This window comes from Physella acuta, unplaced genomic scaffold, assembly GCF_028476545.2.
Source record: "Physella acuta isolate Inbredline_101_S28 unplaced genomic scaffold, ASM2847654v3 ptg000242l, whole genome shotgun sequence".
NCBI classification, from domain to species: Eukaryota; Metazoa; Mollusca; class Gastropoda; family Physidae; genus Physella; species Physella acuta.
The window spans coordinates 299230-318967 of NW_026731761.1; the positions used below are offsets into that span (position 1 = coordinate 299230).

General features: G+C 38.3%; 4 protein-coding genes and 8 non-coding genes across 12 annotated transcripts; all 12 read left to right on the forward strand.

Annotated features, from left to right (window-relative positions):
• The first annotated feature begins 4450 nt into the window (after positions 1-4450).
• On the forward strand, positions 4451-4522 carry Trnaq-cug (transfer RNA glutamine (anticodon CUG)). The gene has a single exon. It is a non-coding gene; the product is annotated as a tRNA-Gln (tRNA).
• A 375-nt stretch (positions 4523-4897) lies between these two features.
• Positions 4898-4969, forward strand: Trnaq-uug (transfer RNA glutamine (anticodon UUG)). Its single transcript has one exon. It is a non-coding gene; the product is annotated as a tRNA-Gln (tRNA).
• A 661-nt stretch (positions 4970-5630) lies between these two features.
• Positions 5631-6628, forward strand: LOC131938336 (uncharacterized). The gene is made up of 2 exons (XM_059296342.1): positions 5631-6358; positions 6514-6628. Exons 1-2 carry the CDS (start codon positions 5631-5633, stop codon positions 6626-6628), a joined length of 843 nt encoding a protein of 280 aa, XP_059152325.1.
• Positions 6629-8742: 2114 nt separating this feature from the next.
• On the forward strand, positions 8743-8814 carry Trnaq-uug (transfer RNA glutamine (anticodon UUG)). The gene has a single exon. It is a non-coding gene; the product is annotated as a tRNA-Gln (tRNA).
• Positions 8815-10209: 1395 nt separating this feature from the next.
• LOC131938338 (uncharacterized) lies at positions 10210-11228 on the forward strand. The gene is made up of 2 exons (XM_059296343.1): positions 10210-10937; positions 11114-11228. The coding sequence occupies exons 1-2, from the start codon at positions 10210-10212 to the stop codon at positions 11226-11228; spliced, it is 843 nt and encodes a 280-aa protein (XP_059152326.1).
• A 944-nt stretch (positions 11229-12172) lies between these two features.
• Trnaq-cug (transfer RNA glutamine (anticodon CUG)) lies at positions 12173-12244 on the forward strand. The gene has a single exon. It is a non-coding gene; the product is annotated as a tRNA-Gln (tRNA).
• Positions 12245-13569: 1325 nt separating this feature from the next.
• LOC131938339 (uncharacterized) lies at positions 13570-14588 on the forward strand. The gene is made up of 2 exons (XM_059296344.1): positions 13570-14297; positions 14474-14588. The coding sequence occupies exons 1-2, from the start codon at positions 13570-13572 to the stop codon at positions 14586-14588; spliced, it is 843 nt and encodes a 280-aa protein (XP_059152327.1).
• Positions 14589-15532: 944 nt separating this feature from the next.
• Positions 15533-15604, forward strand: Trnaq-cug (transfer RNA glutamine (anticodon CUG)). Its single transcript has one exon. It is a non-coding gene; the product is annotated as a tRNA-Gln (tRNA).
• A 368-nt stretch (positions 15605-15972) lies between these two features.
• On the forward strand, positions 15973-16044 carry Trnaq-uug (transfer RNA glutamine (anticodon UUG)). Its single transcript has one exon. It is a non-coding gene; the product is annotated as a tRNA-Gln (tRNA).
• Positions 16045-16706: 662 nt separating this feature from the next.
• LOC131938340 (serine/threonine-protein kinase Nek5-like) lies at positions 16707-17725 on the forward strand. Its single transcript, XM_059296345.1, has 2 exons — positions 16707-17434; positions 17611-17725. Exons 1-2 carry the CDS (start codon positions 16707-16709, stop codon positions 17723-17725), a joined length of 843 nt encoding a protein of 280 aa, XP_059152328.1.
• A 946-nt stretch (positions 17726-18671) lies between these two features.
• On the forward strand, positions 18672-18743 carry Trnaq-cug (transfer RNA glutamine (anticodon CUG)). Its single transcript has one exon. It is a non-coding gene; the product is annotated as a tRNA-Gln (tRNA).
• A 368-nt stretch (positions 18744-19111) lies between these two features.
• Trnaq-uug (transfer RNA glutamine (anticodon UUG)) lies at positions 19112-19183 on the forward strand. The gene has a single exon. It is a non-coding gene; the product is annotated as a tRNA-Gln (tRNA).
• Positions 19184-19738: the final 555 nt, after the last annotated feature.

Consider the following 19738-nt stretch of genomic DNA (forward strand, 5'->3'; position numbering starts at 1 on the left):
TGACTTTTCATCTTTCATTGCCGAAGCCATCATTAGCAAACCAGGTGATCCGTTGTCTCAGAAGAATATCACCGTCCTAAGAGACACAGGAGCGTCACAATCACTCCTTTTGAAAAGTTCAATGGACATTACACCAGAGACGAACACCGGAAATATTTCCATTATCCAGGGAGTGGGGACAAAATCTACTGTCGTCCCTCTACACAAGTTTGCCCTGAAACATCATCTCGTCGAAGGTGAAGTCATTTTAGGTGTGATAGATAGTATTCCTGTCCCAGGAGTACACCTACTTCTAGGGAATGACCTTGCGGGAAGCAAATTATACCCCTGTACGGTTTCAGACCCTTTGTCAACAGTTCCAGATAATGATAATGAACTGTATCCTGCATGTGTGGTGACAAGGAGCCAGACCAAACAATTGGCTGACACAACGTCTGAACCACACCTACAATCATCGTCAAGAAATTCGACTCCCAAGCTGGAGTCTATGCTTCCAGAGAACACTAGCCTGGGCTTACCCCTGAGGATATCTCAGGAAGACATCATTAAAGCTCAACAAGTCGACGCGGAACTCAAAGCAATGGTCGAAAAATCTCTATCATCTGACGATGGGGAATATTTCTCCGAGAACGGCCTCTTCTTTCGTCGCTCTATACCAGTGAATGCCTCACCAGCCGAACCATGGTTGGGTAAAAACCAGCTGTGGGTCCCTCCACCTTATCGGCATGAAATACTTAAACTGGCACATGACCATCCAATGTCAGCGCACCCAGGAGTCACTAAAACGACGGCGAAGATCAAAGAACTGTTCTTTTGGCCCAAAATGAGAAATGATGTGTCGCGTTACTGTAAAAGTTGCACGAACTGTCAGTTGGCCGGAAAGCCAAACCAGAAAATTCCTAAGGCCCCTTTGAGTCCGATTCCTGTATTAGAAGAACCCTTTTCTAAAATCGTCATGGACTGTGTAGGTCCCTTGCCTAAAACCAAGGCGGGCAACGAGTACCTACTTACCTTTATGTGTTCAAGTACCCGTTTTCCCGAGGCGTTCCCCTTACGGAACATTAAGGCAAAGACTGTAGTCAGAGCCATGACCCGGTTCTTCACTACCTTTGGATTACCTAGAATTGTTCAAACAGATCAAGGCAGCAACTTCACCAGTCACCATTTTCAGGAAGCACTAGCCAAGCTAGGCGTTACCCACATCACCAGCTCAGCCTACCACCCCCAGTCTCAAGGCGTACTTGAGAGGTTCCACCAAACCCTCAAAACCATGCTAAGAACATTCGCTAAAAGTAACACCCAATGGGACGAGACTGTTCCTTGGATTATTTTCGCTGCGAGGGACTGTGTCCAGGACTCTTTAGGCTACTCTCCTTTTCAACTTGTGTTTGGACATTCTGTCCGTGGTCCCCTGAAGCTGATCCACGAACGTTGGACAGGTACCGGCGATCATCCTGTGGAAAACTTTGACGATTTTCACGTTCGACTGAAAGCCGTGTGCGAAATGGCTCACAAGAACTTAAGAAAGGCCCAAGTGAGAATGAAAGGACTGTATGATAAGAGTTCTCGTAAACGAACATTCAATCCAGGCGACAAAGTTCTTGTGCTAGTGCCTAATCTGAACAATGCGTTATCCTTGAGATATTGTGGACCCTTTACTGTGCATTCAAAATTAAGTGATTTGAACTATGTTGTCAATACGCCCGACAGAAGAAAGAAACAGACAGTGTATCATGTTAACTCACTGAAAAAGTATTATGATAATTGTAACAATTTTCATTCCACAGCTAAAATTACTTTACCTGTATGTTCAAATGTTTCTGATGATGTGATACATGATAAATTGAAACCCCCAAAATTGGTAAATTCTTCCTTTTTAGATAATTTGAATGTCCACCTTATGCATTTGTCCACAGAGGAAAGCCAGAGATTGTCTCAGTTATTTGAGACATTTCCCTCTATTTTTGGGGATGTCCCCAAAGAAGCGAAGGTACCACCTCATGATGTAGACGTAGGTGACGCAAAACCCATCAAACAACACCCCTATAGAGTTAACCCGGAAAAAGCTGTTTTGATAAAAGATGAAATTGATTATATGCTCAAGAATGATATCATTGAGCCCAGTTTCAGCAACTGGAGTTCCCCATGTCTCCTAGTCCCGAAAGACGGTGGATCTTTCAGGTTTGTGACCGACTTTAGGAAGGTAAATGCGCTCACCAAAGCTGATTCCTATCCATTACCTCGAATAGAAGACGTTATTGATAAAGTTGGTCAAGCTAAGATAATTTCCAAAATTGATTTACTTTCAGGATACTGGCAAATCCCATTATCTGACCGTGCAAAAGAAATATCTGCTTTTGTAACCCCTAATGGTTTTTATAGATACAAACGTATGCCCTTTGGTATGCGAAATGCTGGTCAAACTTTCCAGAGGGTCATTAACTCTGTCATTGCTGACATAGACCAATGTGAGGCCTACATAGATGATATAGTTGTATTTTCTAATACTTTTGAAGAACATATTGTTCAGTTGACTAACCTTTTTAGAAAATTGTCTGAAGTGAATTTTACTGTAAACTTGCATAAAAGTGATTTCTGTAAAGGTTCAATTACCTATTTGGGTTATCAAGTGGGAACGAACCAAGTTCGGCCCATTGAAGCTAAAGTAGATGCTATTGTAAAGTTGCCGCCTCCCAAAAATTGTAAAGAAATCAAAAAGTTCCTTGGGATGGCTGGTTACTATAGGCGGTTCTGTCAAAACTTTTCAGCTATTGCTGAACCTCTTACTGCATTATTGAAAAAGGGTGTTGAGTTTGAATGGTCAAATAAATGTCAAGAAGCTTTTTTAACCATTAAGTCATTTTTATCTAATGCTCCTGTTATGGCTGCCCCAGATTTCAGCAAGCCCTTTAAACTTGCCATTGATGCTAGCAACTTAGCCATTGGCTAAGTCCTATTTCAAGAAGACAACATGGGAATTGACCATCCCATTGCCTTTTTTTCCAGGAAGTTAAATGAGAACCAAAAGAATTACTCTACTATTGAAAAAGAAGCTTTAGCTTTGGTTTTGTCATTACAACATTTTGAAGTCTATGTCTCTTCTTCAACCAATCCAGTCAGAGTGTTTTCTGACCATGATCCCCTGAAATTTACCTCTAAGTTAGGACAGACAAATCAAAGAATATTGAGATGGTGTTTATATTTCCAAAATTTTAATCTGGAAATTTCACACATTAAGGGTAGTGATAATGTTGTGGCTGATTATTTGTCAAGGATGTAAAATCTTGCTGCACACATTGATCATGTGACATGTTTTGTGGTTCATTAAGACCATACACAAGTGTTGTGTTTTCACATGAAAATGAGTGGTATGAGTTTGAATTTTTCAAAATTCCAATCCTGTTGAATATTTTGTTTATTTTCAGGTGAACCTTAATTAAAGGTGGTTTTTGATTATATGTAATCTTTTATAATAATATGTCTCATATGACTCAGTTGATATTGTAGCTAGTCTTTGAAATAAAGGTCTTACCCTGGCGGGTTTACCACTTTTAATATCCATATGGAAAAAATTGTAATACCCCTTTCTGAGGGATTTTGATGTATAATTACTTTTTGAAGGGCTACTCCCCTTTCACCAATTGTAAAAGTTTGAGTTACTTCCCTTTTATGTTCAGGGATATTTTCATCTGCATATTACCCCGAAAAAAGAATCCGGGGACGTTCACCACTTTAGTAAATAATGACTTTAAATACTTTTCTGCTTATTAATTATATTGTTTTTTTTTCTCTCTTTCATCTTGCGAGACACCTGGTTGCAAAGGCATGAACGAGTGGGGGAGACAGTAAATGACCAACACTGTCTTCCATATTTTTAATCAGGCCACACGGTACTATGTACTCTGTGACGGTCCCCAGCCCGTGTAAACTGAGAGGGAAAATAGAAGACAAGTGAAAAAGCAATCGTCTATGTCTTGTTTCTAAATAAACGGAGCAGGTGTGAAGTTGTACGAGGGCTAGAAAAATTAAATGGAAAACAATGTCAAATAATAATTGACTCTGCTAGCATTTCTTTCTTTAACAGAGCATATGAAAAAAATGTTGTTATTTTATGATGATAATGACAAACTATCATCCGATGAACCTAATTGTTTATTTACTAGTAAGACTACCTTCAACTTTGTCATACTCTAATAAACAGTCGCCTGGATCTAAACGTTATAATAAGGTGGGCAGCAAAGGATAAACAATTTAAATCTAAATCAGAAATTAAATATAATAGCTTAATGTTGTATTATGATGACGATAAATTAAATATGTGAATGACTCAACATTCATTTTAACTATGTGTACATTCACTGTTTCAGGGGCAGAAAAAGCGAGAAAAGCGCATGCTATTTCCGACTAAATATGAGACAACATGTGTATACAACCGCCTAACCGTGACGCAGGTTCCATGGTGTAATGGTTAGCACTCTGGACTCTGAATCCAGCGATCCGAGTTCAAGTCTCGGTGGAACCTTAGTTTTACGACATTTTTACATGTAAATGAAATTCCTTTACTTTGCTTCTGTGGATTGAATTGTTGAAGATTAAATCTATTATTTTAGCTAATACAAGTAATATATTTATCCATTGTATTATATTCTTGCCAAGTGTCATTTTCATCTGCATGCATAGGAATAGCTTAAAACGCGTGGATATGAATTTTGGCCTTCCTAAAGTCCAACTATTTTCAATTTTTACATTTCACCTATAAGAGTATGCCATTTGCTCACTTGTCTCTTATATTACTTTTATTCTAACCTAACTATGCTTAATATATACTTACATGTTTGTTTTCTAATTACATAAATATATGTTTGCATTTATTGTTTTACGAACGGCTGCCAGCATAGGTTCCATGGTGTAATGGTTAGCACTCTGGACTTTGAATCCAGCGATCCGAGTTCAAGTCTCGGTGGAACCTACTTTTTTACATGTATATTGTGTTGTTGTTGTTGTTGTTTTGTCAAACCTTCAGCAATGATTCCCCGCCAAGCTTGAAAGTTTTCAGTGAGCTGGATGTGCTGCGGTGAATGATGAATGATTTATTTGTTTATTAAAGTAATGGGATTGATAAAAAATCAAATATATACACACAAAAACAGATATCTGTACATAAATGAGTGTTACTGTAAAATAAAATTCCAAACTTTCTATGTAACCATTGGCGAATTTTACTTTCCCGATAACGCGCGATCAGTTTTTCGTCGGAATTACTCCCCCTGATCTCGATTGATCGAACTTCAATCATACCAGCCGCCGCCGCTGCCGCCGCCGTGCGTGACCTGCGGTCAGTTGTGAAAGTGAGTTACCTACCCATGTGTTTTTACCGAATGATTTCTTTGATCAGCGGCCATTGTTGTCCTTGCCGCCGGTGTCCTTTGTCGGTACATCACAGAACCGTATGTGAATTACTAATTGAACGCAAATGTGGAGAAGCTACCTGGGTAACTTGTGTGGGCTATATTAGCTGGTTAGTTGTACGAGATCGCTGTCATTCTGACTCGATCTATAGTTTAATACAGATCTAAAAAAATCTTAAACTTATTTTCCCAACTACATATACAACTCTTCAAATTTTCGACATGGCCGAATCGATGGCACCACACACTGCTTTACTGCTGGACTTGGATGAAGATTATTTTGATCGGTTTCAACTGAAGCGTGGTCCGGTCATCGGCAAGGGCATGAGCGGCCAAGTTATTCTCGCCACGTCTAAAACTCGGAAATACAGGCTGGCGGTGAAAATGTTCTCAATGCTCAACCAAGACGACGACAGGAATAAACAGCTGCATGAGCAGGAGGTCAAGGCCATGTGGGGAGTGGACCATCCAAACATCATCAAGCTCATATCGGCCGTACGATGCCCACACTACTGGGCAATAACCACGCCTTACTGTAGAAACGGAACGCTGTCTCAGAGACTTTCAGAACTCACCCCTCAGCACCTGGCACTTTACATGATACAGCTGTCTTGCGCTGTGCGTTACCTCAACAAGAAAAGAATCGTCCATGCAGACATCAAACCAGCCAACGTCTTCTTAGATGATAAGCGACACGCAGTCCTAGCAGACTTTGGGCTCTCCTTTGTGGTAGAAAAAGCCAAAGACCGCAGTGCAAAGATTGGCGGCACTCCGGCCTTCATGGCACCAGAACTGCACGCTAACGAAAAAATTGACCCTTTCAAACTGGACGTCTACTCACTTGGTGCTGTTATCTGGTGTATGCTGTTTCGAGTGGAGCCAAACTCCTTGACAAAATACAATTACCTGGATGAGCTGAATATTTCCCCGGATGTTCCTCACATTTATAGGTACCGTGCTTTCGGACTGTGTTTTTTTTAATGTGCATGTTGCATGAGTTAACAACAAAATATTTTATCTACATTAGCTATTTTTTTTTACTTTTGAGAATTAATTTATTTTGTATGTACCTTAATTTGATTTAGAAATAAAATGTATTTTTCAGGTATATTTTGACGGCCATGCTGCAACAGGAACCAGAGGCAAGGATTGATATCATCACCGTGCTGGAGAAAGTAAAAGAGATGAACTTCCACGTGGAATGGATAAATGCACTTTGATTGGTCAATATCGCTTATGGTAATGGCTTGTAAGATCCAGGTACTCTTGAGGTTTTGAAATTAGACACACAAAAATGTAAGTCAATATTTATTTGCACTTTTTATTTTTACCGTTAATCTTTTCTGCACTTTAATTCTTTTTTGCTATTAGATTTATCTAGCACTATATTTTGCAATTACAAGGTAAAATATTTAGAAACATAGAAATGAATTGTTACCCTTCACTTTAGTAAATAATGACTTTAAATACTTTTCTGCTTATTAATTATATTGTCTTTTTTTCTCTCTTTCAACTTGCGAGAAATCTGGTTGCAAAGGTATGAACGAGTGGGGGAGACAGTAAATGACCAACACTGTCTTCCATATTTTTAATCAGGCCACACGGTACTATGTACTCTGTGACGGTCCCCAGCCCGTGTAAACTGAGAGGGAATAAAATACTTAAAAAAAACTTTTTAAAAAACCACGTTTTTCTTGTGGACTAAAAAGTAGAAAATAACTATTTACATACATTTGATGACAAAAAACGTGGGTCGGGCAGATGGGTCGGGAAATTTGATGGTGAACGTACCCACGTTTTTTGTCATCAAATGTATGTAAATAGTTATTTTCTACTTTTTAGTCCACAAGAAAAACGTGGTTTTTTAAAAAGTTTTTTTTAAGTATTTTATTTTCTCCTTTTTAGTCCGTTGCTACACATGAAAAACGTGGTTTTTAAAAAAGTTTTTTATATAGTTTATTTTCTACTTTATCTAATGACTTGATTAAGTATGAATTGACTAAGTGTTTATAAATACACGGACTAAAAAAATCTTGAGCGACCAGGATTCGAACCTGGGTTGTCGCGGCCACAACGCGAAGTACTAACCACTATACGATCACGGCCAGCGCGCTCACATCGATTGGGGCCGAAGTAACTGTGTCTATAAGCCTCCAGTCTTGTCGGTATCTTTAGAAATCATGTCCTCAATTTTATGGTCCTTGGGGCGTAATTAAATTAAGCTAATTACCGTCTCTAATTGCTAGTTTTTATGATTGCATCTGAAATTGTTAGGCGAAAGTAGCCTACATGCCAAATTTCAGATCTATTGAGCAATCAGAAGTGGGTTAATTTTCGATGTCAATTTTAACAACAAACACACGCGAAGCTGAGTTAATAAAAACGTGTTAATAAAATAGAAGACAAGTGAACAAGCAATCGTCTATGTCTTGTTTCTAAATGAAACGAGCAAGTGTGAAGTTGTACTAGGGCTAGAAAATGAAATTAAAGACAAAGTCAAATAATAATTGACTCTGGTAGCATTTCTTTCTTTAACAGAGCATATGAAACAAAAAGGTTTTTATTTTATGATGGTAATGACAAACTATCATCCGATGAACCTAATTGTTTATTTACTAGTAAGACTACCTTCAACTTTGTCATACTCTAATAAACAGTCGCCATGATCTAAACGTTATTATAAGGTGGGCAGCAAAGGATAAACAATTTAAATCTAAATCAGAAATTAAATATAATAGCTTAATGTTGTATTATGATGACGATAAATTAAATATGTGAATGACTCAACATTCATTTTAACTATGTGTACATTCACTCTGTTTCAGGGGCAGAAAAGGCGAGAAAAGCGGATGCTATTTCCGACTAAATACGAGACCACATGTGTATACAACCGCTTAACCGTGACGCAGGTTCCATGGTGTAATGGTTAGCGATCCGAGTTCAAGTCTCGGTGGAACCTTAGTTTTTCGACATTTTTACATGTAAATGAAATTCCTTTACTTTGCTTCTGTGGATTGAATTGTTGAAGATTAAATCTATTATGTTAGCTAATACAAGTAATATATTTATCCATTGTATTATATTCTTGCCAAGTGTCATTTTCATCTGCATGCATAGGAATAGCTTAAAACGCGTGGATATGAATTTTGGCCTTCCTAAAGTCCAACTATTTTCACTTTTTACATTTCACCTATAAGAGTATGCCATTTGCTCACTTGTCTCTTATATTACTTTTATTCTAACCTAACTGTGCTTAATATATACTTACATGTTTGTTTTCTAATTACATAAATATATGTTTGGATTTATTGTTTTACGAACGGCTGCCAGCATAGGTTCCATGGTGTAATGGTTAGCACTCTGGACTTTGAATCCAGCGATCCGAGTTCAAGTCTCGGTGGAACCTACTTTTTTACATGTATATTGTGTTGTTGTTGTTTTGTCAAACCTTCAGCAATGATTCCCCGCCAAGCTTGAAAGTTTTCAGTGAGCTGGATGTGCTGCGGTGAATGATGAATGATTTAATTGTTTATTAAAGTAAAGGGATTGATAAATAAAATACTTAAAAAAAACTTTTTAAAAAACCACGTTTTTCTTGTGGACTAAAAAGTAGAAAATAACTATTTACATACATTTGATGACAAAAAACGTGGGTACGTTCACCATCAAATTTCCCGACCCATCTGCCCGACCCACGTTTTTTGTCATCAAATGTATGTAAATAGTTATTTTCTACTTTTTAGTCCACAAGAAAAACGTGGTTTTTTAAAAAGTTTTTTTTAAGTATTTTATTTTCTCCTTTTTAGTCCGTTGCTACACATGAAAAACGTGGTTTTTAAAAAAGTTTTTTATATAGTTTATTTTCTACTTTATCTAATGACTTGATTAAGTATGAATTGACTAAGTGTTTATAAATACACGGACTAAAAAAATCTTGAGCGACCAGGATTCGAACCTGGGTTGTCGCGGCCACAACGCGAAGTACTAACCACTATACGATCACGGCCAGCGCGCTCACATCGATTGGGGCCGAAGTAACTGTGTCTATAAGCCTCCAGTCTTGTCGGTATCTTTAGAAATCATGTCCTCAATTTTATGGTCCTTGGGGCGTAATTAAATTAAGCTAATTACCGTCTCTAATTGCTAGTTTTTATGATTGCATCTGAAATTGTTAGGCGAAAGTAGCCTACATGCCAAATTTCAGATCTATTGAGCAATCAGAAGTGGGTTAATTTTCGATGTCAATTTTAACAACAAACACACGCGAAGCTGAGTTAATAAAAACGTGTTAAAAAAAAATCAAATATATACACACAAAAACAGATATCTGTACATAAATGAGTGTTACTCTAAAGTAAAATTCCAAACTTTCTATGTAACCATTGGCGAATTTTACTTTCCCGATAACGCGCGATCAGTTTTTCGTTGGAATTACTCCCCCTGATTTCGATTGATCGAACTTCAATCATACCAGCCGCCGCCGCCGCCGCCGCCGCCATGCGTGACCTGCGGTCAGTTGTGAATGTGAGTTACCCATGTTTTTTTACCGAATGATTTCTTTGATCAGCGGCCATTGTTGTCCTTGCCGCCGGTGTCCTTTGTCGGTACATCACAGAACCGCATGTGAATTACTAATTGAACGCAAATGTGGAGAAGCTACCTGGGTTACTTGTGTGGGCTATATTAGCGGGTTAGTTGTACGAGATCGCTGTCATTCTGACTCGATCTATAGTTTAGTACAGATTCTTAAAATCCTGACTTAATTTTCCCTACTACCTATACAAGTCTTCAAATTTTCGACATGGCCGAATCGATGGCACCACACACTGCTTTACTGCTGGACTTGGATGAAGATTATTTTGATCGGTTTCAACTGAAGCGTGGTCCGGTCATCGGCAAGGGCATGAGCGGCCAAGTTATTCTCGCCACGTCTAAAACTCGGAAATACAGGCTGGCGGTGAAAATGTTCTCAATGCTCAACCAAGACGACGACAGGAATAAACAGCTGCATGAGCAGGAGGTCAAGGCCATGTGGGGAGTGGACCATCCAAACATCATCAAGCTCATATCGGCCGTACGATGCCCACACTATTGGGCAATAACCACGCCTTACTGTAGAAACGGAACGCTGTCTCAGAGACTTTCAGAACTCACCCCTCAGCACCTGGCACTTTACATGATACAGCTGTCTTGCGCTGTGCGTTACCTCAACAAGAAAAGAATCGTCCATGCAGACATCAAACCAGCCAACGTCTTCTTAGATGATAAGCGAAACGCAGTCCTAGCAGACTTTGGGCTCTCCTTTGTGGTAGCAGAAGCCAAAGACCGCAGTGCAAAGATTGGCGGCACTCCGGCCTTCATGGCACCAGAACTGCACGGTAACGGAAAAATTGACCCTTTTAAACTGGACGTCTACTCACTTGGTGCTGTCGTCTGGTGTATGCTGTTTCGAGTGGAACCAAACTCCATGACAGAATACAATTACCTGGATGAGCTGAATATTTCCACGGATGTTCCTCAAATTTATAGGTACCGTGCTTTCGGGCTGTTTCTTTTTTAAATTTGCATGTTGCATGAGTAGAATCCATTGTTTTTAGTTAACAGCAAAATATTTGATCTACATTAGCTATTAAGTTTTTACTTTTGAGAATTAATTTATTTTGTATGTACTCTAATTTGATTTAGAAATAAAATGTATTTTTCAGGTATATTTTGACGGCCATGCTGCAACAGGAACCAGAGGCAAGGATTGATATCATCACCATGCTGGAGAAAGTAAAAGAGATGAATTTCCACGTGGAATGGATAAATGCACTTTGATTGGTCAATATGGCTTATGGTAATGGCTTGTAAGATCCATGTACTCTTGAGGTTTTGAAATTAGACAAACAAAAATGTAAGTCAATATTTATTTGCACTTTTTATTTACCGTTAAGCTTTTCTGCACTTCAATTCCTTTTTGCTATTAGATTTATCTAGCACTATATTTTGCAATTACAAGGTAAAATATTTAGAAACATAGAAATGAATTGTTACTCTTCACTTTAGTAAATAATGACTTTAATTACTTTTCTGCTTATTAATTATATTGTTTTTTTTTCTCTCTTTCATCTTGCGAGACATCTGGTTGCAAAGGTATGAACGAGTGGGGGAGACAGTAAATGACCAACACTGTCTTCCATATTTTTAATCAGGCCACACGGTACTATGTACTCTGTGACGGTCCCCAGCCCGTGTAAACTGAGAGGGAAAATAGAAGACAAGTGAAAAAGCAATCGTCTATGTCTTGTTTCTAAATAAACGGAGCAGGTGTGAAGTTGTACGAGGGCTAGAAAAATTAAATGAAAAACAATGTCAAATAATAATTGACTCTGCTAGCATTTCTTTCTTTAACAGAGCATATGAAAAAAATGTTATTATTTTATGATGGTAATGACAAACTATCATCCGATGAACCTAATTGTTTATTTACTAGTAAGACTACCTTCAACTTTGTCATACTATAATAAACAGTCGCCATGATCTAAACCTTATTATAAGGTGGGCAGCAAAGGATAAACAATTGAAATCTAAATCAGCAATTAAATATAATAGCCTAATGTTGTATTATGATGACGATAAATTAAATATGTGAATGACTCAACATTCATTTTAACTATGTGTACATTCACTCTGTTTCAGGGTCAGAAAAAGCGAGAAAAGCGCATGCTATTTCCGACTAAATATGAGACAACATGTGTATACAACCGCTTAACCGTGACGCAGGTTCCATGGTGTAATGGTTAGCACTCTGGACTCTGAATCCAGCGATCCGAGTTCAAGTCTCGGTGGAACCTTAGTTTTTCGACATTTTTATATGTAAATGAAATTCATTTACTTTGCTTCTGTGGATTGAATTGTTAAAGATCAAATCTATTATTTTAGCTAATACAAGAAATATATTTATCCATTGTATTATATTCTTGCCAAGTGTCGTTTTCATCTGCATGCATAGGAATAGCTTAAAACGCGTGGATATGAATTTAGGCAAAAGTCCAACTATTTACAATGTTCACATTTCACCTATAAGAATATGCCGTTTGCTCACTTGTCTCTTATATTACTCTAATTCTAATCTAACTATGCGTAATATATACTTGCATGTTAGTTTTCTAAGTACATAAATATGTTTCGATTTATTGTTTTACAAACGGCTGCCAGCATAGGTTCCATGGTGTAATGCAGGGGTCTCCAAACTACGGCCCGCGGGCCGGATCCGGCCCGCGAGGTCCTCTCATCCGGCCAGCGGCGATCTTTTTGTCCACGGAAAAAACATTTGTTGGTGATGGCTGAGGAACTTTGCCCAGAAAAATCAAAAACATGTTTGGAATTAACTGGCCCCCAACTGAAATTTGATAGTTAATGCGGCCCTCTGACTGAAAAGTTTGGAGACCCCTGGTGTAATGGTTAGCACTCTGGACTTTGAATCCAGCGATCCGAGTTCAAGTCTCGGTGGAACCTACTTTTTTTGCATGTATATTGTGTTGTTTTTTGTTTTTTTTTAATTTGAAATTCAGCAATGTTTCCCCGCCAAGTTTGAAAGTTTTCCGTGTGCTGGATATGCTGCAATGAATGATGAATAATTTATTAGTTTATGAAAGTAATGGGATTGATAAAAATCAAATATATACACACACACAAAAACAGAAATCTGTACATAAGTGTGTGTTACCGTAAAATAAAATTCCAAACTTTCTATGTAACCATTAGCGAATTTTACTTGCCCGATAACGCGCGATCAGTTTTTCGTTGGAATTATTCCCCCTGATCTCGAACGATCGAACTTCAATCATACCAGCCGCCGCCGCCGCCGCCGCCTTTCGTGACCTGCGGTCAGTTGTGAATGTGAGTTACCCATGTTTTTTTACCGAATGATTTCTTTGATCAGCGGCCATTGTTGTCCTTGCCGCCGGTGTCCTTTGTCGGTACATCACAGAACCGCATGTGAATTACTAATTGAACGCAAATGTGGAGAAGCTACCTGGGTTACTTGTGTGGGCTATATTAGCGGGTTAGTTGTACGAGATCGCTGTCATTCTGACTCGATCTATAGTTTAGTACAGATTCTTAAAATCCTGACTTAATTTTCCCTACTACCTATACAAGTCTTCAAATTTTCGACATGGCCGAATCGATGGCACCACACACTGCTTTACTGCTGGACTTGGATGAAGATTATTTTGATCGGTTTCAACTGAAGCGTGGTCCGGTCATCGGCAAGGGCATGAGCGGCCAAGTTATTCTCGCCACGTCTAAAACTCGGAAATACAGGCTGGCGGTGAAAATGTTCTCAATGCTCAACCAAGACGACGACAGGAATAAACAGCTGCATGAGCAGGAGGTCAAGGCCATGTGGGGAGTGGACCATCCAAACATCATCAAGCTCATATCGGCCGTACGATGCCCACACTATTGGGCAATAACCACGCCTTACTGTAGAAACGGAACGCTGTCTCAGAGACTTTCAGAACTCACCCCTCAGCACCTGGCACTTTACATGATACAGCTGTCTTGCGCTGTGCGTTACCTCAACAAGAAAAGAATCGTCCATGCAGACATCAAACCAGCCAACGTCTTCTTAGATGATAAGCGAAACGCAGTCCTAGCAGACTTTGGGCTCTCCTTTGTGGTAGCAGAAGCCAAAGACCGCAGTGCAAAGATTGGCGGCACTCCGGCCTTCATGGCACCAGAACTGCACGGTAACGGAAAAATTGACCCTTTTAAACTGGACGTCTACTCACTTGGTGCTGTCGTCTGGTGTATGCTGTTTCGAGTGGAACCAAACTCCATGACAGAATACAATTACCTGGATGAGCTGAATATTTCCACGGATGTTCCTCAAATTTATAGGTACCGTGCTTTCGGGCTGTTTCTTTTTTAAATTTGCATGTTGCATGAGTAGAATCCATTGTTTTTAGTTAACAGCAAAATATTTGATCTACATTAGCTATTAAGTTTTTACTTTTGAGAATTAATTTATTTTGTATGTACTCTAATTTGATTTAGAAATAAAATGTATTTTTCAGGTATATTTTGACGGCCATGCTGCAACAGGAACCAGAGGCAAGGATTGATATCATCACCATGCTGGAGAAAGTAAAAGAGATGAATTTCCACGTGGAATGGATAAATGCACTTTGATTGGTCAATATGGCTTATGGTAATGGCTTGTAAGATCCATGTACTCTTGAGGTTTTGAAATTAGACAAACAAAAATGTAAGTCAATATTTATTTGCACTTTTTATTTACCGTTAAGCTTTTCTGCACTTCAATTCCTTTTTGCTATTAGATTTATCTAGCACTATATTTTGCAATTACAAGGTAAAATATTTAGAAACATAGAAATGAATTGTTACTCTTCACTTTAGTAAATAATGACTTTAATTACTTTTCTGCTTATTAATTATATTGTCTTTTTTTCTCTCTTTCATCTTGCGAGACATCTGGTTGCAAAGGTATGAACGAGTGGGGGAGACAGTAAATGACCAACACTGTCTTCCATATTTTTAATCAGGCCACACGGTACTATGTACTCTGTGACGGTCCCCAGCCCGTGTAAACTGAGAGGGAAAATAGAAGACAAGTGAAAAAGCAATCGTCTATGTCTTGTTTCTAAATAAACGGAGCAGGTGTGAAGTTGTACGAGGGCTAGAAAAATTAAATGAAAAACAATGTCAAATAATAATTGACTCTGCTAGCATTTCTTTCTTTAACAGAGCATATGAAAAAAATGTTATTATTTTATGATGGTAATGACAAACTATCATCCGATGAACCTAATTGTTTATTTACTAGTAAGACTACCTTCAACTTTGTCATACTATAATAAACAGTCGCCATGATCTAAACCTTATTATAAGGTGGGCAGCAAAGGATAAACAATTGAAATCTAAATCAGCAATTAAATATAATAGCCTAATGTTGTATTATGATGACGATAAATTAAATATGTGAATGACTCAACATTCATTTTAACTATGTGTACATTCACTCTGTTTCAGGGTCAGAAAAAGCGAGAAAAGCGCATGCTATTTCCGACTAAATATGAGACAACATGTGTATACAACCGCTTAACCGTGACGCAGGTTCCATGGTGTAACGGTTAGCACTCTGGACTCTGAATCCAGCGATCCGAGTTCAAGTCTCGGTGGAACCTTAGTTTTTCGACATTTTTATATGTAAATGAAATTCATTTACTTTGCTTCTGTGGATTGAATTGTTAAAGATCAAATCTATTATTTTAGCTAATACAAGAAATATATTTATCCATTGTATTATATTCTTGCCAAGTGTCGTTTTCATCTGCATGCATAGGAATAGCTTAAAACGCGTGGATATGAATTTAGGCAAAAGTCCAACTATTTACAATGTTCACATTTCACCTATAAGAATATGCCGTTTGCTCACTTGTCTCTTATATTACTCTAATTCTAATCTAACTATGCGTAATATATACTTGCATGTTAGTTTTCTAAGTACATAAATATGTTTCGATTTATTGTTTTACAAACGGCTGCCAGCATAGGTTCCATGGTGTAATGGTTAGCACTCTGGACTTTGAATCCAGCGATCCGAGTTCAAGTCTCGGTGGAACCTACTTTTTTTTTGCATGTATATTGTGTTGTTTTTTGTTTTTTTTAATTTGAAATTCAGCAATGTTTCCCCGCCAAGTTTGAAAGTTTTCCGTGTGCTGGATATGCTGCAATGAATGATGAATAACTTATTAGTTTATGAAAGTAATGGGATTGATAAAAATCAAATATATACACACACAAAAACAGAAATCTGTAAATAAGTGTGTGTTACCGTAAAATAAAATTCCAAACTTTCTATGTAACCATTAGCGAATTTTACTTGCCCGATAACGCGCGATCAGTTTTTCGTTGGAATTATTCCCCCTGATCTCGAACGATCGAACTTCAATCATACCAGCCGCCTCCGCCGCCGCCTTTCGTGACCTGCGGTCAGTTGTGAATGAGAGTTACCTACCCATGTTTTTTCATCGAATGATTTCTTTGATCAGCGACCATTGTTGTCCTTGCCGCCGGTGTCCTTTGTCGGTACATCACAGAACCGTATGTGAATTACTAATTGAACGCAAATGTGGAGAAGCTACCTGGGTAACTTGTGTGGGCTATATTAGCTGGTTAGTTTTACGAGATCGCTGTCATTCTGACTCGATCTATAGTTTAATACAGATCTAAAAAAATCTTAAACTTATTTTCCCAACTACATATACAAGTCTTCAAATTTTCGACATGGCCGAATCGATGGCACCACACACTGCTTTACTGCTGGACTTGGATGAAGATTATTTTGATCGGTTTCAACTGAAGCGTGGTCCGGTCATCGGCAAGGGCATGAGCGGCCAAGTTATTCTCGCCACGTCTAAAACTCGGAAATACAGGCTGGCAGTGAAAATGTTCTCAATGCTCAACCAAGACGACGACAGGAATAAACAGCTGCATGAGCAGGAGGTCAAGGCCATGTGGGGAGTGGACCATCCAAACATCATCAAGCTCATATCGGCCGTACGATGCCCACACTACTGGGCAATAACCACGCCTTACTGTAGAAACGGAACGCTGTCTCAAAGACTTTCAGAACTCACCCCTCAGCACCTTGCACTTTACATGATACAGCTGTCTTGCGCTGTGCGTCACCTCAACAAGAAAAGAATCGTCCATGCAGACATCAAACCAGCCAACGTCTTCTTAGATGATAAGCGACACGCAGTCCTAGCAGACTTTGGGCTCTCCTTTGTGGTAGAAAAAGCCAAAGACCACAGTGCAAAGATTGGCGGCACTCCGGCCTTCATGGCACCAGAACTGCACGGTAACGAAAAAATTGACCCTTTTAAACTGGACGTCTACTCACTTGGTGCTGTCGTCTGGTGTATGCTGTTTCGAGTGGAACCAAACTCCATGACAGAATACAATTACCTGGATGAGCTGAATATTTCCCCGGATGTTCCTCACATTTATAGGTACCGTGCTTTCGGACTGTTTCTTTTTTAAATTTGCATGTTGCATGAGTAGAATCCATTGTTTTTAGTTAACAGCAAAATATTTGATCTACATTAGCTATTAAGTTTTTACTTTTGAGAATTAATTTATTTTGTATGTACTCTAATTTGATTTAGAAATAAAATGTATTTTTCAGGTATATTTTGACGGCCATGCTGCAACAGGAACCAGAGGCAAGGATTGATATCATCACCATGCTGGAGAAAGTAAAAGAGATGAACTTCCACGTGGAATGGATAAATGCACTTTGATTGGTCAATATGGCTTATGGTAATGGCTTGTAAGATCCAGGTACTCTTGAGGTTTTGAAATTAGACACACAAAAATGTAAGTCAATATTTATTTGCACTTTTTATTTACCGTTAATCTTTTCTGCACTTTAATTCTTTTTTGCTATTAGATTTATCTAGCACTATATTTTGCAATTACAAGGTAAAATATTTAGAAACATAGAAATGAATTGTTACCCTTCACTTTAGTAAATAATGACTTTAAATACTTTTCTGCTTATTAATTATATTGTTTTTTTTTCTCTCTCTTTCATCTTGCGAGACATCTGGTTGCAAAGGTATGAACGAGTGGGGGAGACAGTAAATGACCAACACTGTCTTCCATATTTTTAATCAGGCCACACGGTACTATGTACTCTGTGACGGTCCCCAGCCCGTGTAAACTGAGAGGGAAAATAGAAGACAAGTGAAAAAGCAATCGTCTATGTCTTGTTTCTAAATAAACGGAGCAGGTGTGAAGTTGTACGAGGGCTAGAAAAATTAAATGGAAAACAATGTCAAATAATAATTGACTCTGCTAGCATTTCTTTCTTTAACAGAGCATATGAAAAAAATGTTGTTATGTTATGATGGTAATGACAAACTATCATCAGATGAACCTAATTGTTTATTTACTAGTAAGACTACCTTCAACTTTGTCATACTCTAATAAACAGTCGCCTAGCTCTAAACGTTATTATAAGGTGGGCAGCAAAGGATAAACAATTTAAATCTAAATCATAAATTAAATATAATAGCTTACTGTTGTATTATGATGACGATAAATTAAATATGTGAATGACTCAACATTCATTTGAACTATGTGTACATTCACTCTGTTTCAGGGTCAGAAAAAGCGAGAAAAGCGCATGCTATTTCCGACTAAATATGAGACAACATGTGTATACAACCGCTTAACCGTGACGCAGGTTCCATGGTGTAACGGTTAGCACTCTGGACTCTGAATCCAGCGATCCGAGTTCAAGTCTCGGTGGAACCTTAGTTTTTCGACATTTTTACATGTAAATGAAATTCATTTACTTTGCTTCTGTGGATTGAATTGTTAAAGATCAAATCTATTATTTTAGCTAATACAAGAAATATATTTATCCATTGTATTATATTCTTGCCAAGTGTCGTTTTCATCTGCATGCATAGGAATAGCTTAAAACGCGTGGATATGAATTTAGGCAAAAGTCCAACTATTTACAATGTTCACATTTCACCTATAAGAATATGCCGTTTGCTCACTTGTCTCTTATATTACTCTAATTCTAATCTAACTATGCGTAATATATACTTGCATGTTAGTTTTCTAAGTACATAAATATGTTTCGATTTATTGTTTTACAAACGGCTGCCAGCATAGGTTCCATGGTGTAATGGTTAGCACTCTGGACTTTGAATCCAGCGATCCGAGTTCAAGTCTCGGTGGAACCTACTTTTTTTTTGCATGTATATTGTGTTGTTTTTTGTTTTTTTTAATTTGAAATTCAGCAATGTTTCCCCGCCAAGTTTGAAAGTTTTCCGTGTGCTGGATATGCTGCAATGAATGATGAATAACTTATTAGTTTATGAAAGTAATGGGATTGATAAAAATCAAATATATACACACACAAAAACAGAAATCTGTAAATAAGTGTGTGTTACCGTAAAATAAAATTCCAAACTTTCTATGTAACCATTAGCGAATTTTACTTGCCCGATAACGCGCGATCAGTTTTTCGTTGGAATTATTCCCCCTGATCTCGAACGATCGAACTTCAATCATACCAGCCGCCTCCGCCGCCGCCTTTCGTGACCTGCGGTCAGTTGTGAATGAGAGTTACCTACCCATGTTTTTTCATCGAATGATTTCTTTGATCAGCGACCATTGTTGTCCTTGCCGCCGGTGTCCTTTGTCGGTACATCACAGAACCGTATGTGAATTACTAATTGAACGCAAATGTGGAGAAGCTACCTGGGTAACTTGTGTGGGCTATATTAGCTGGTTAG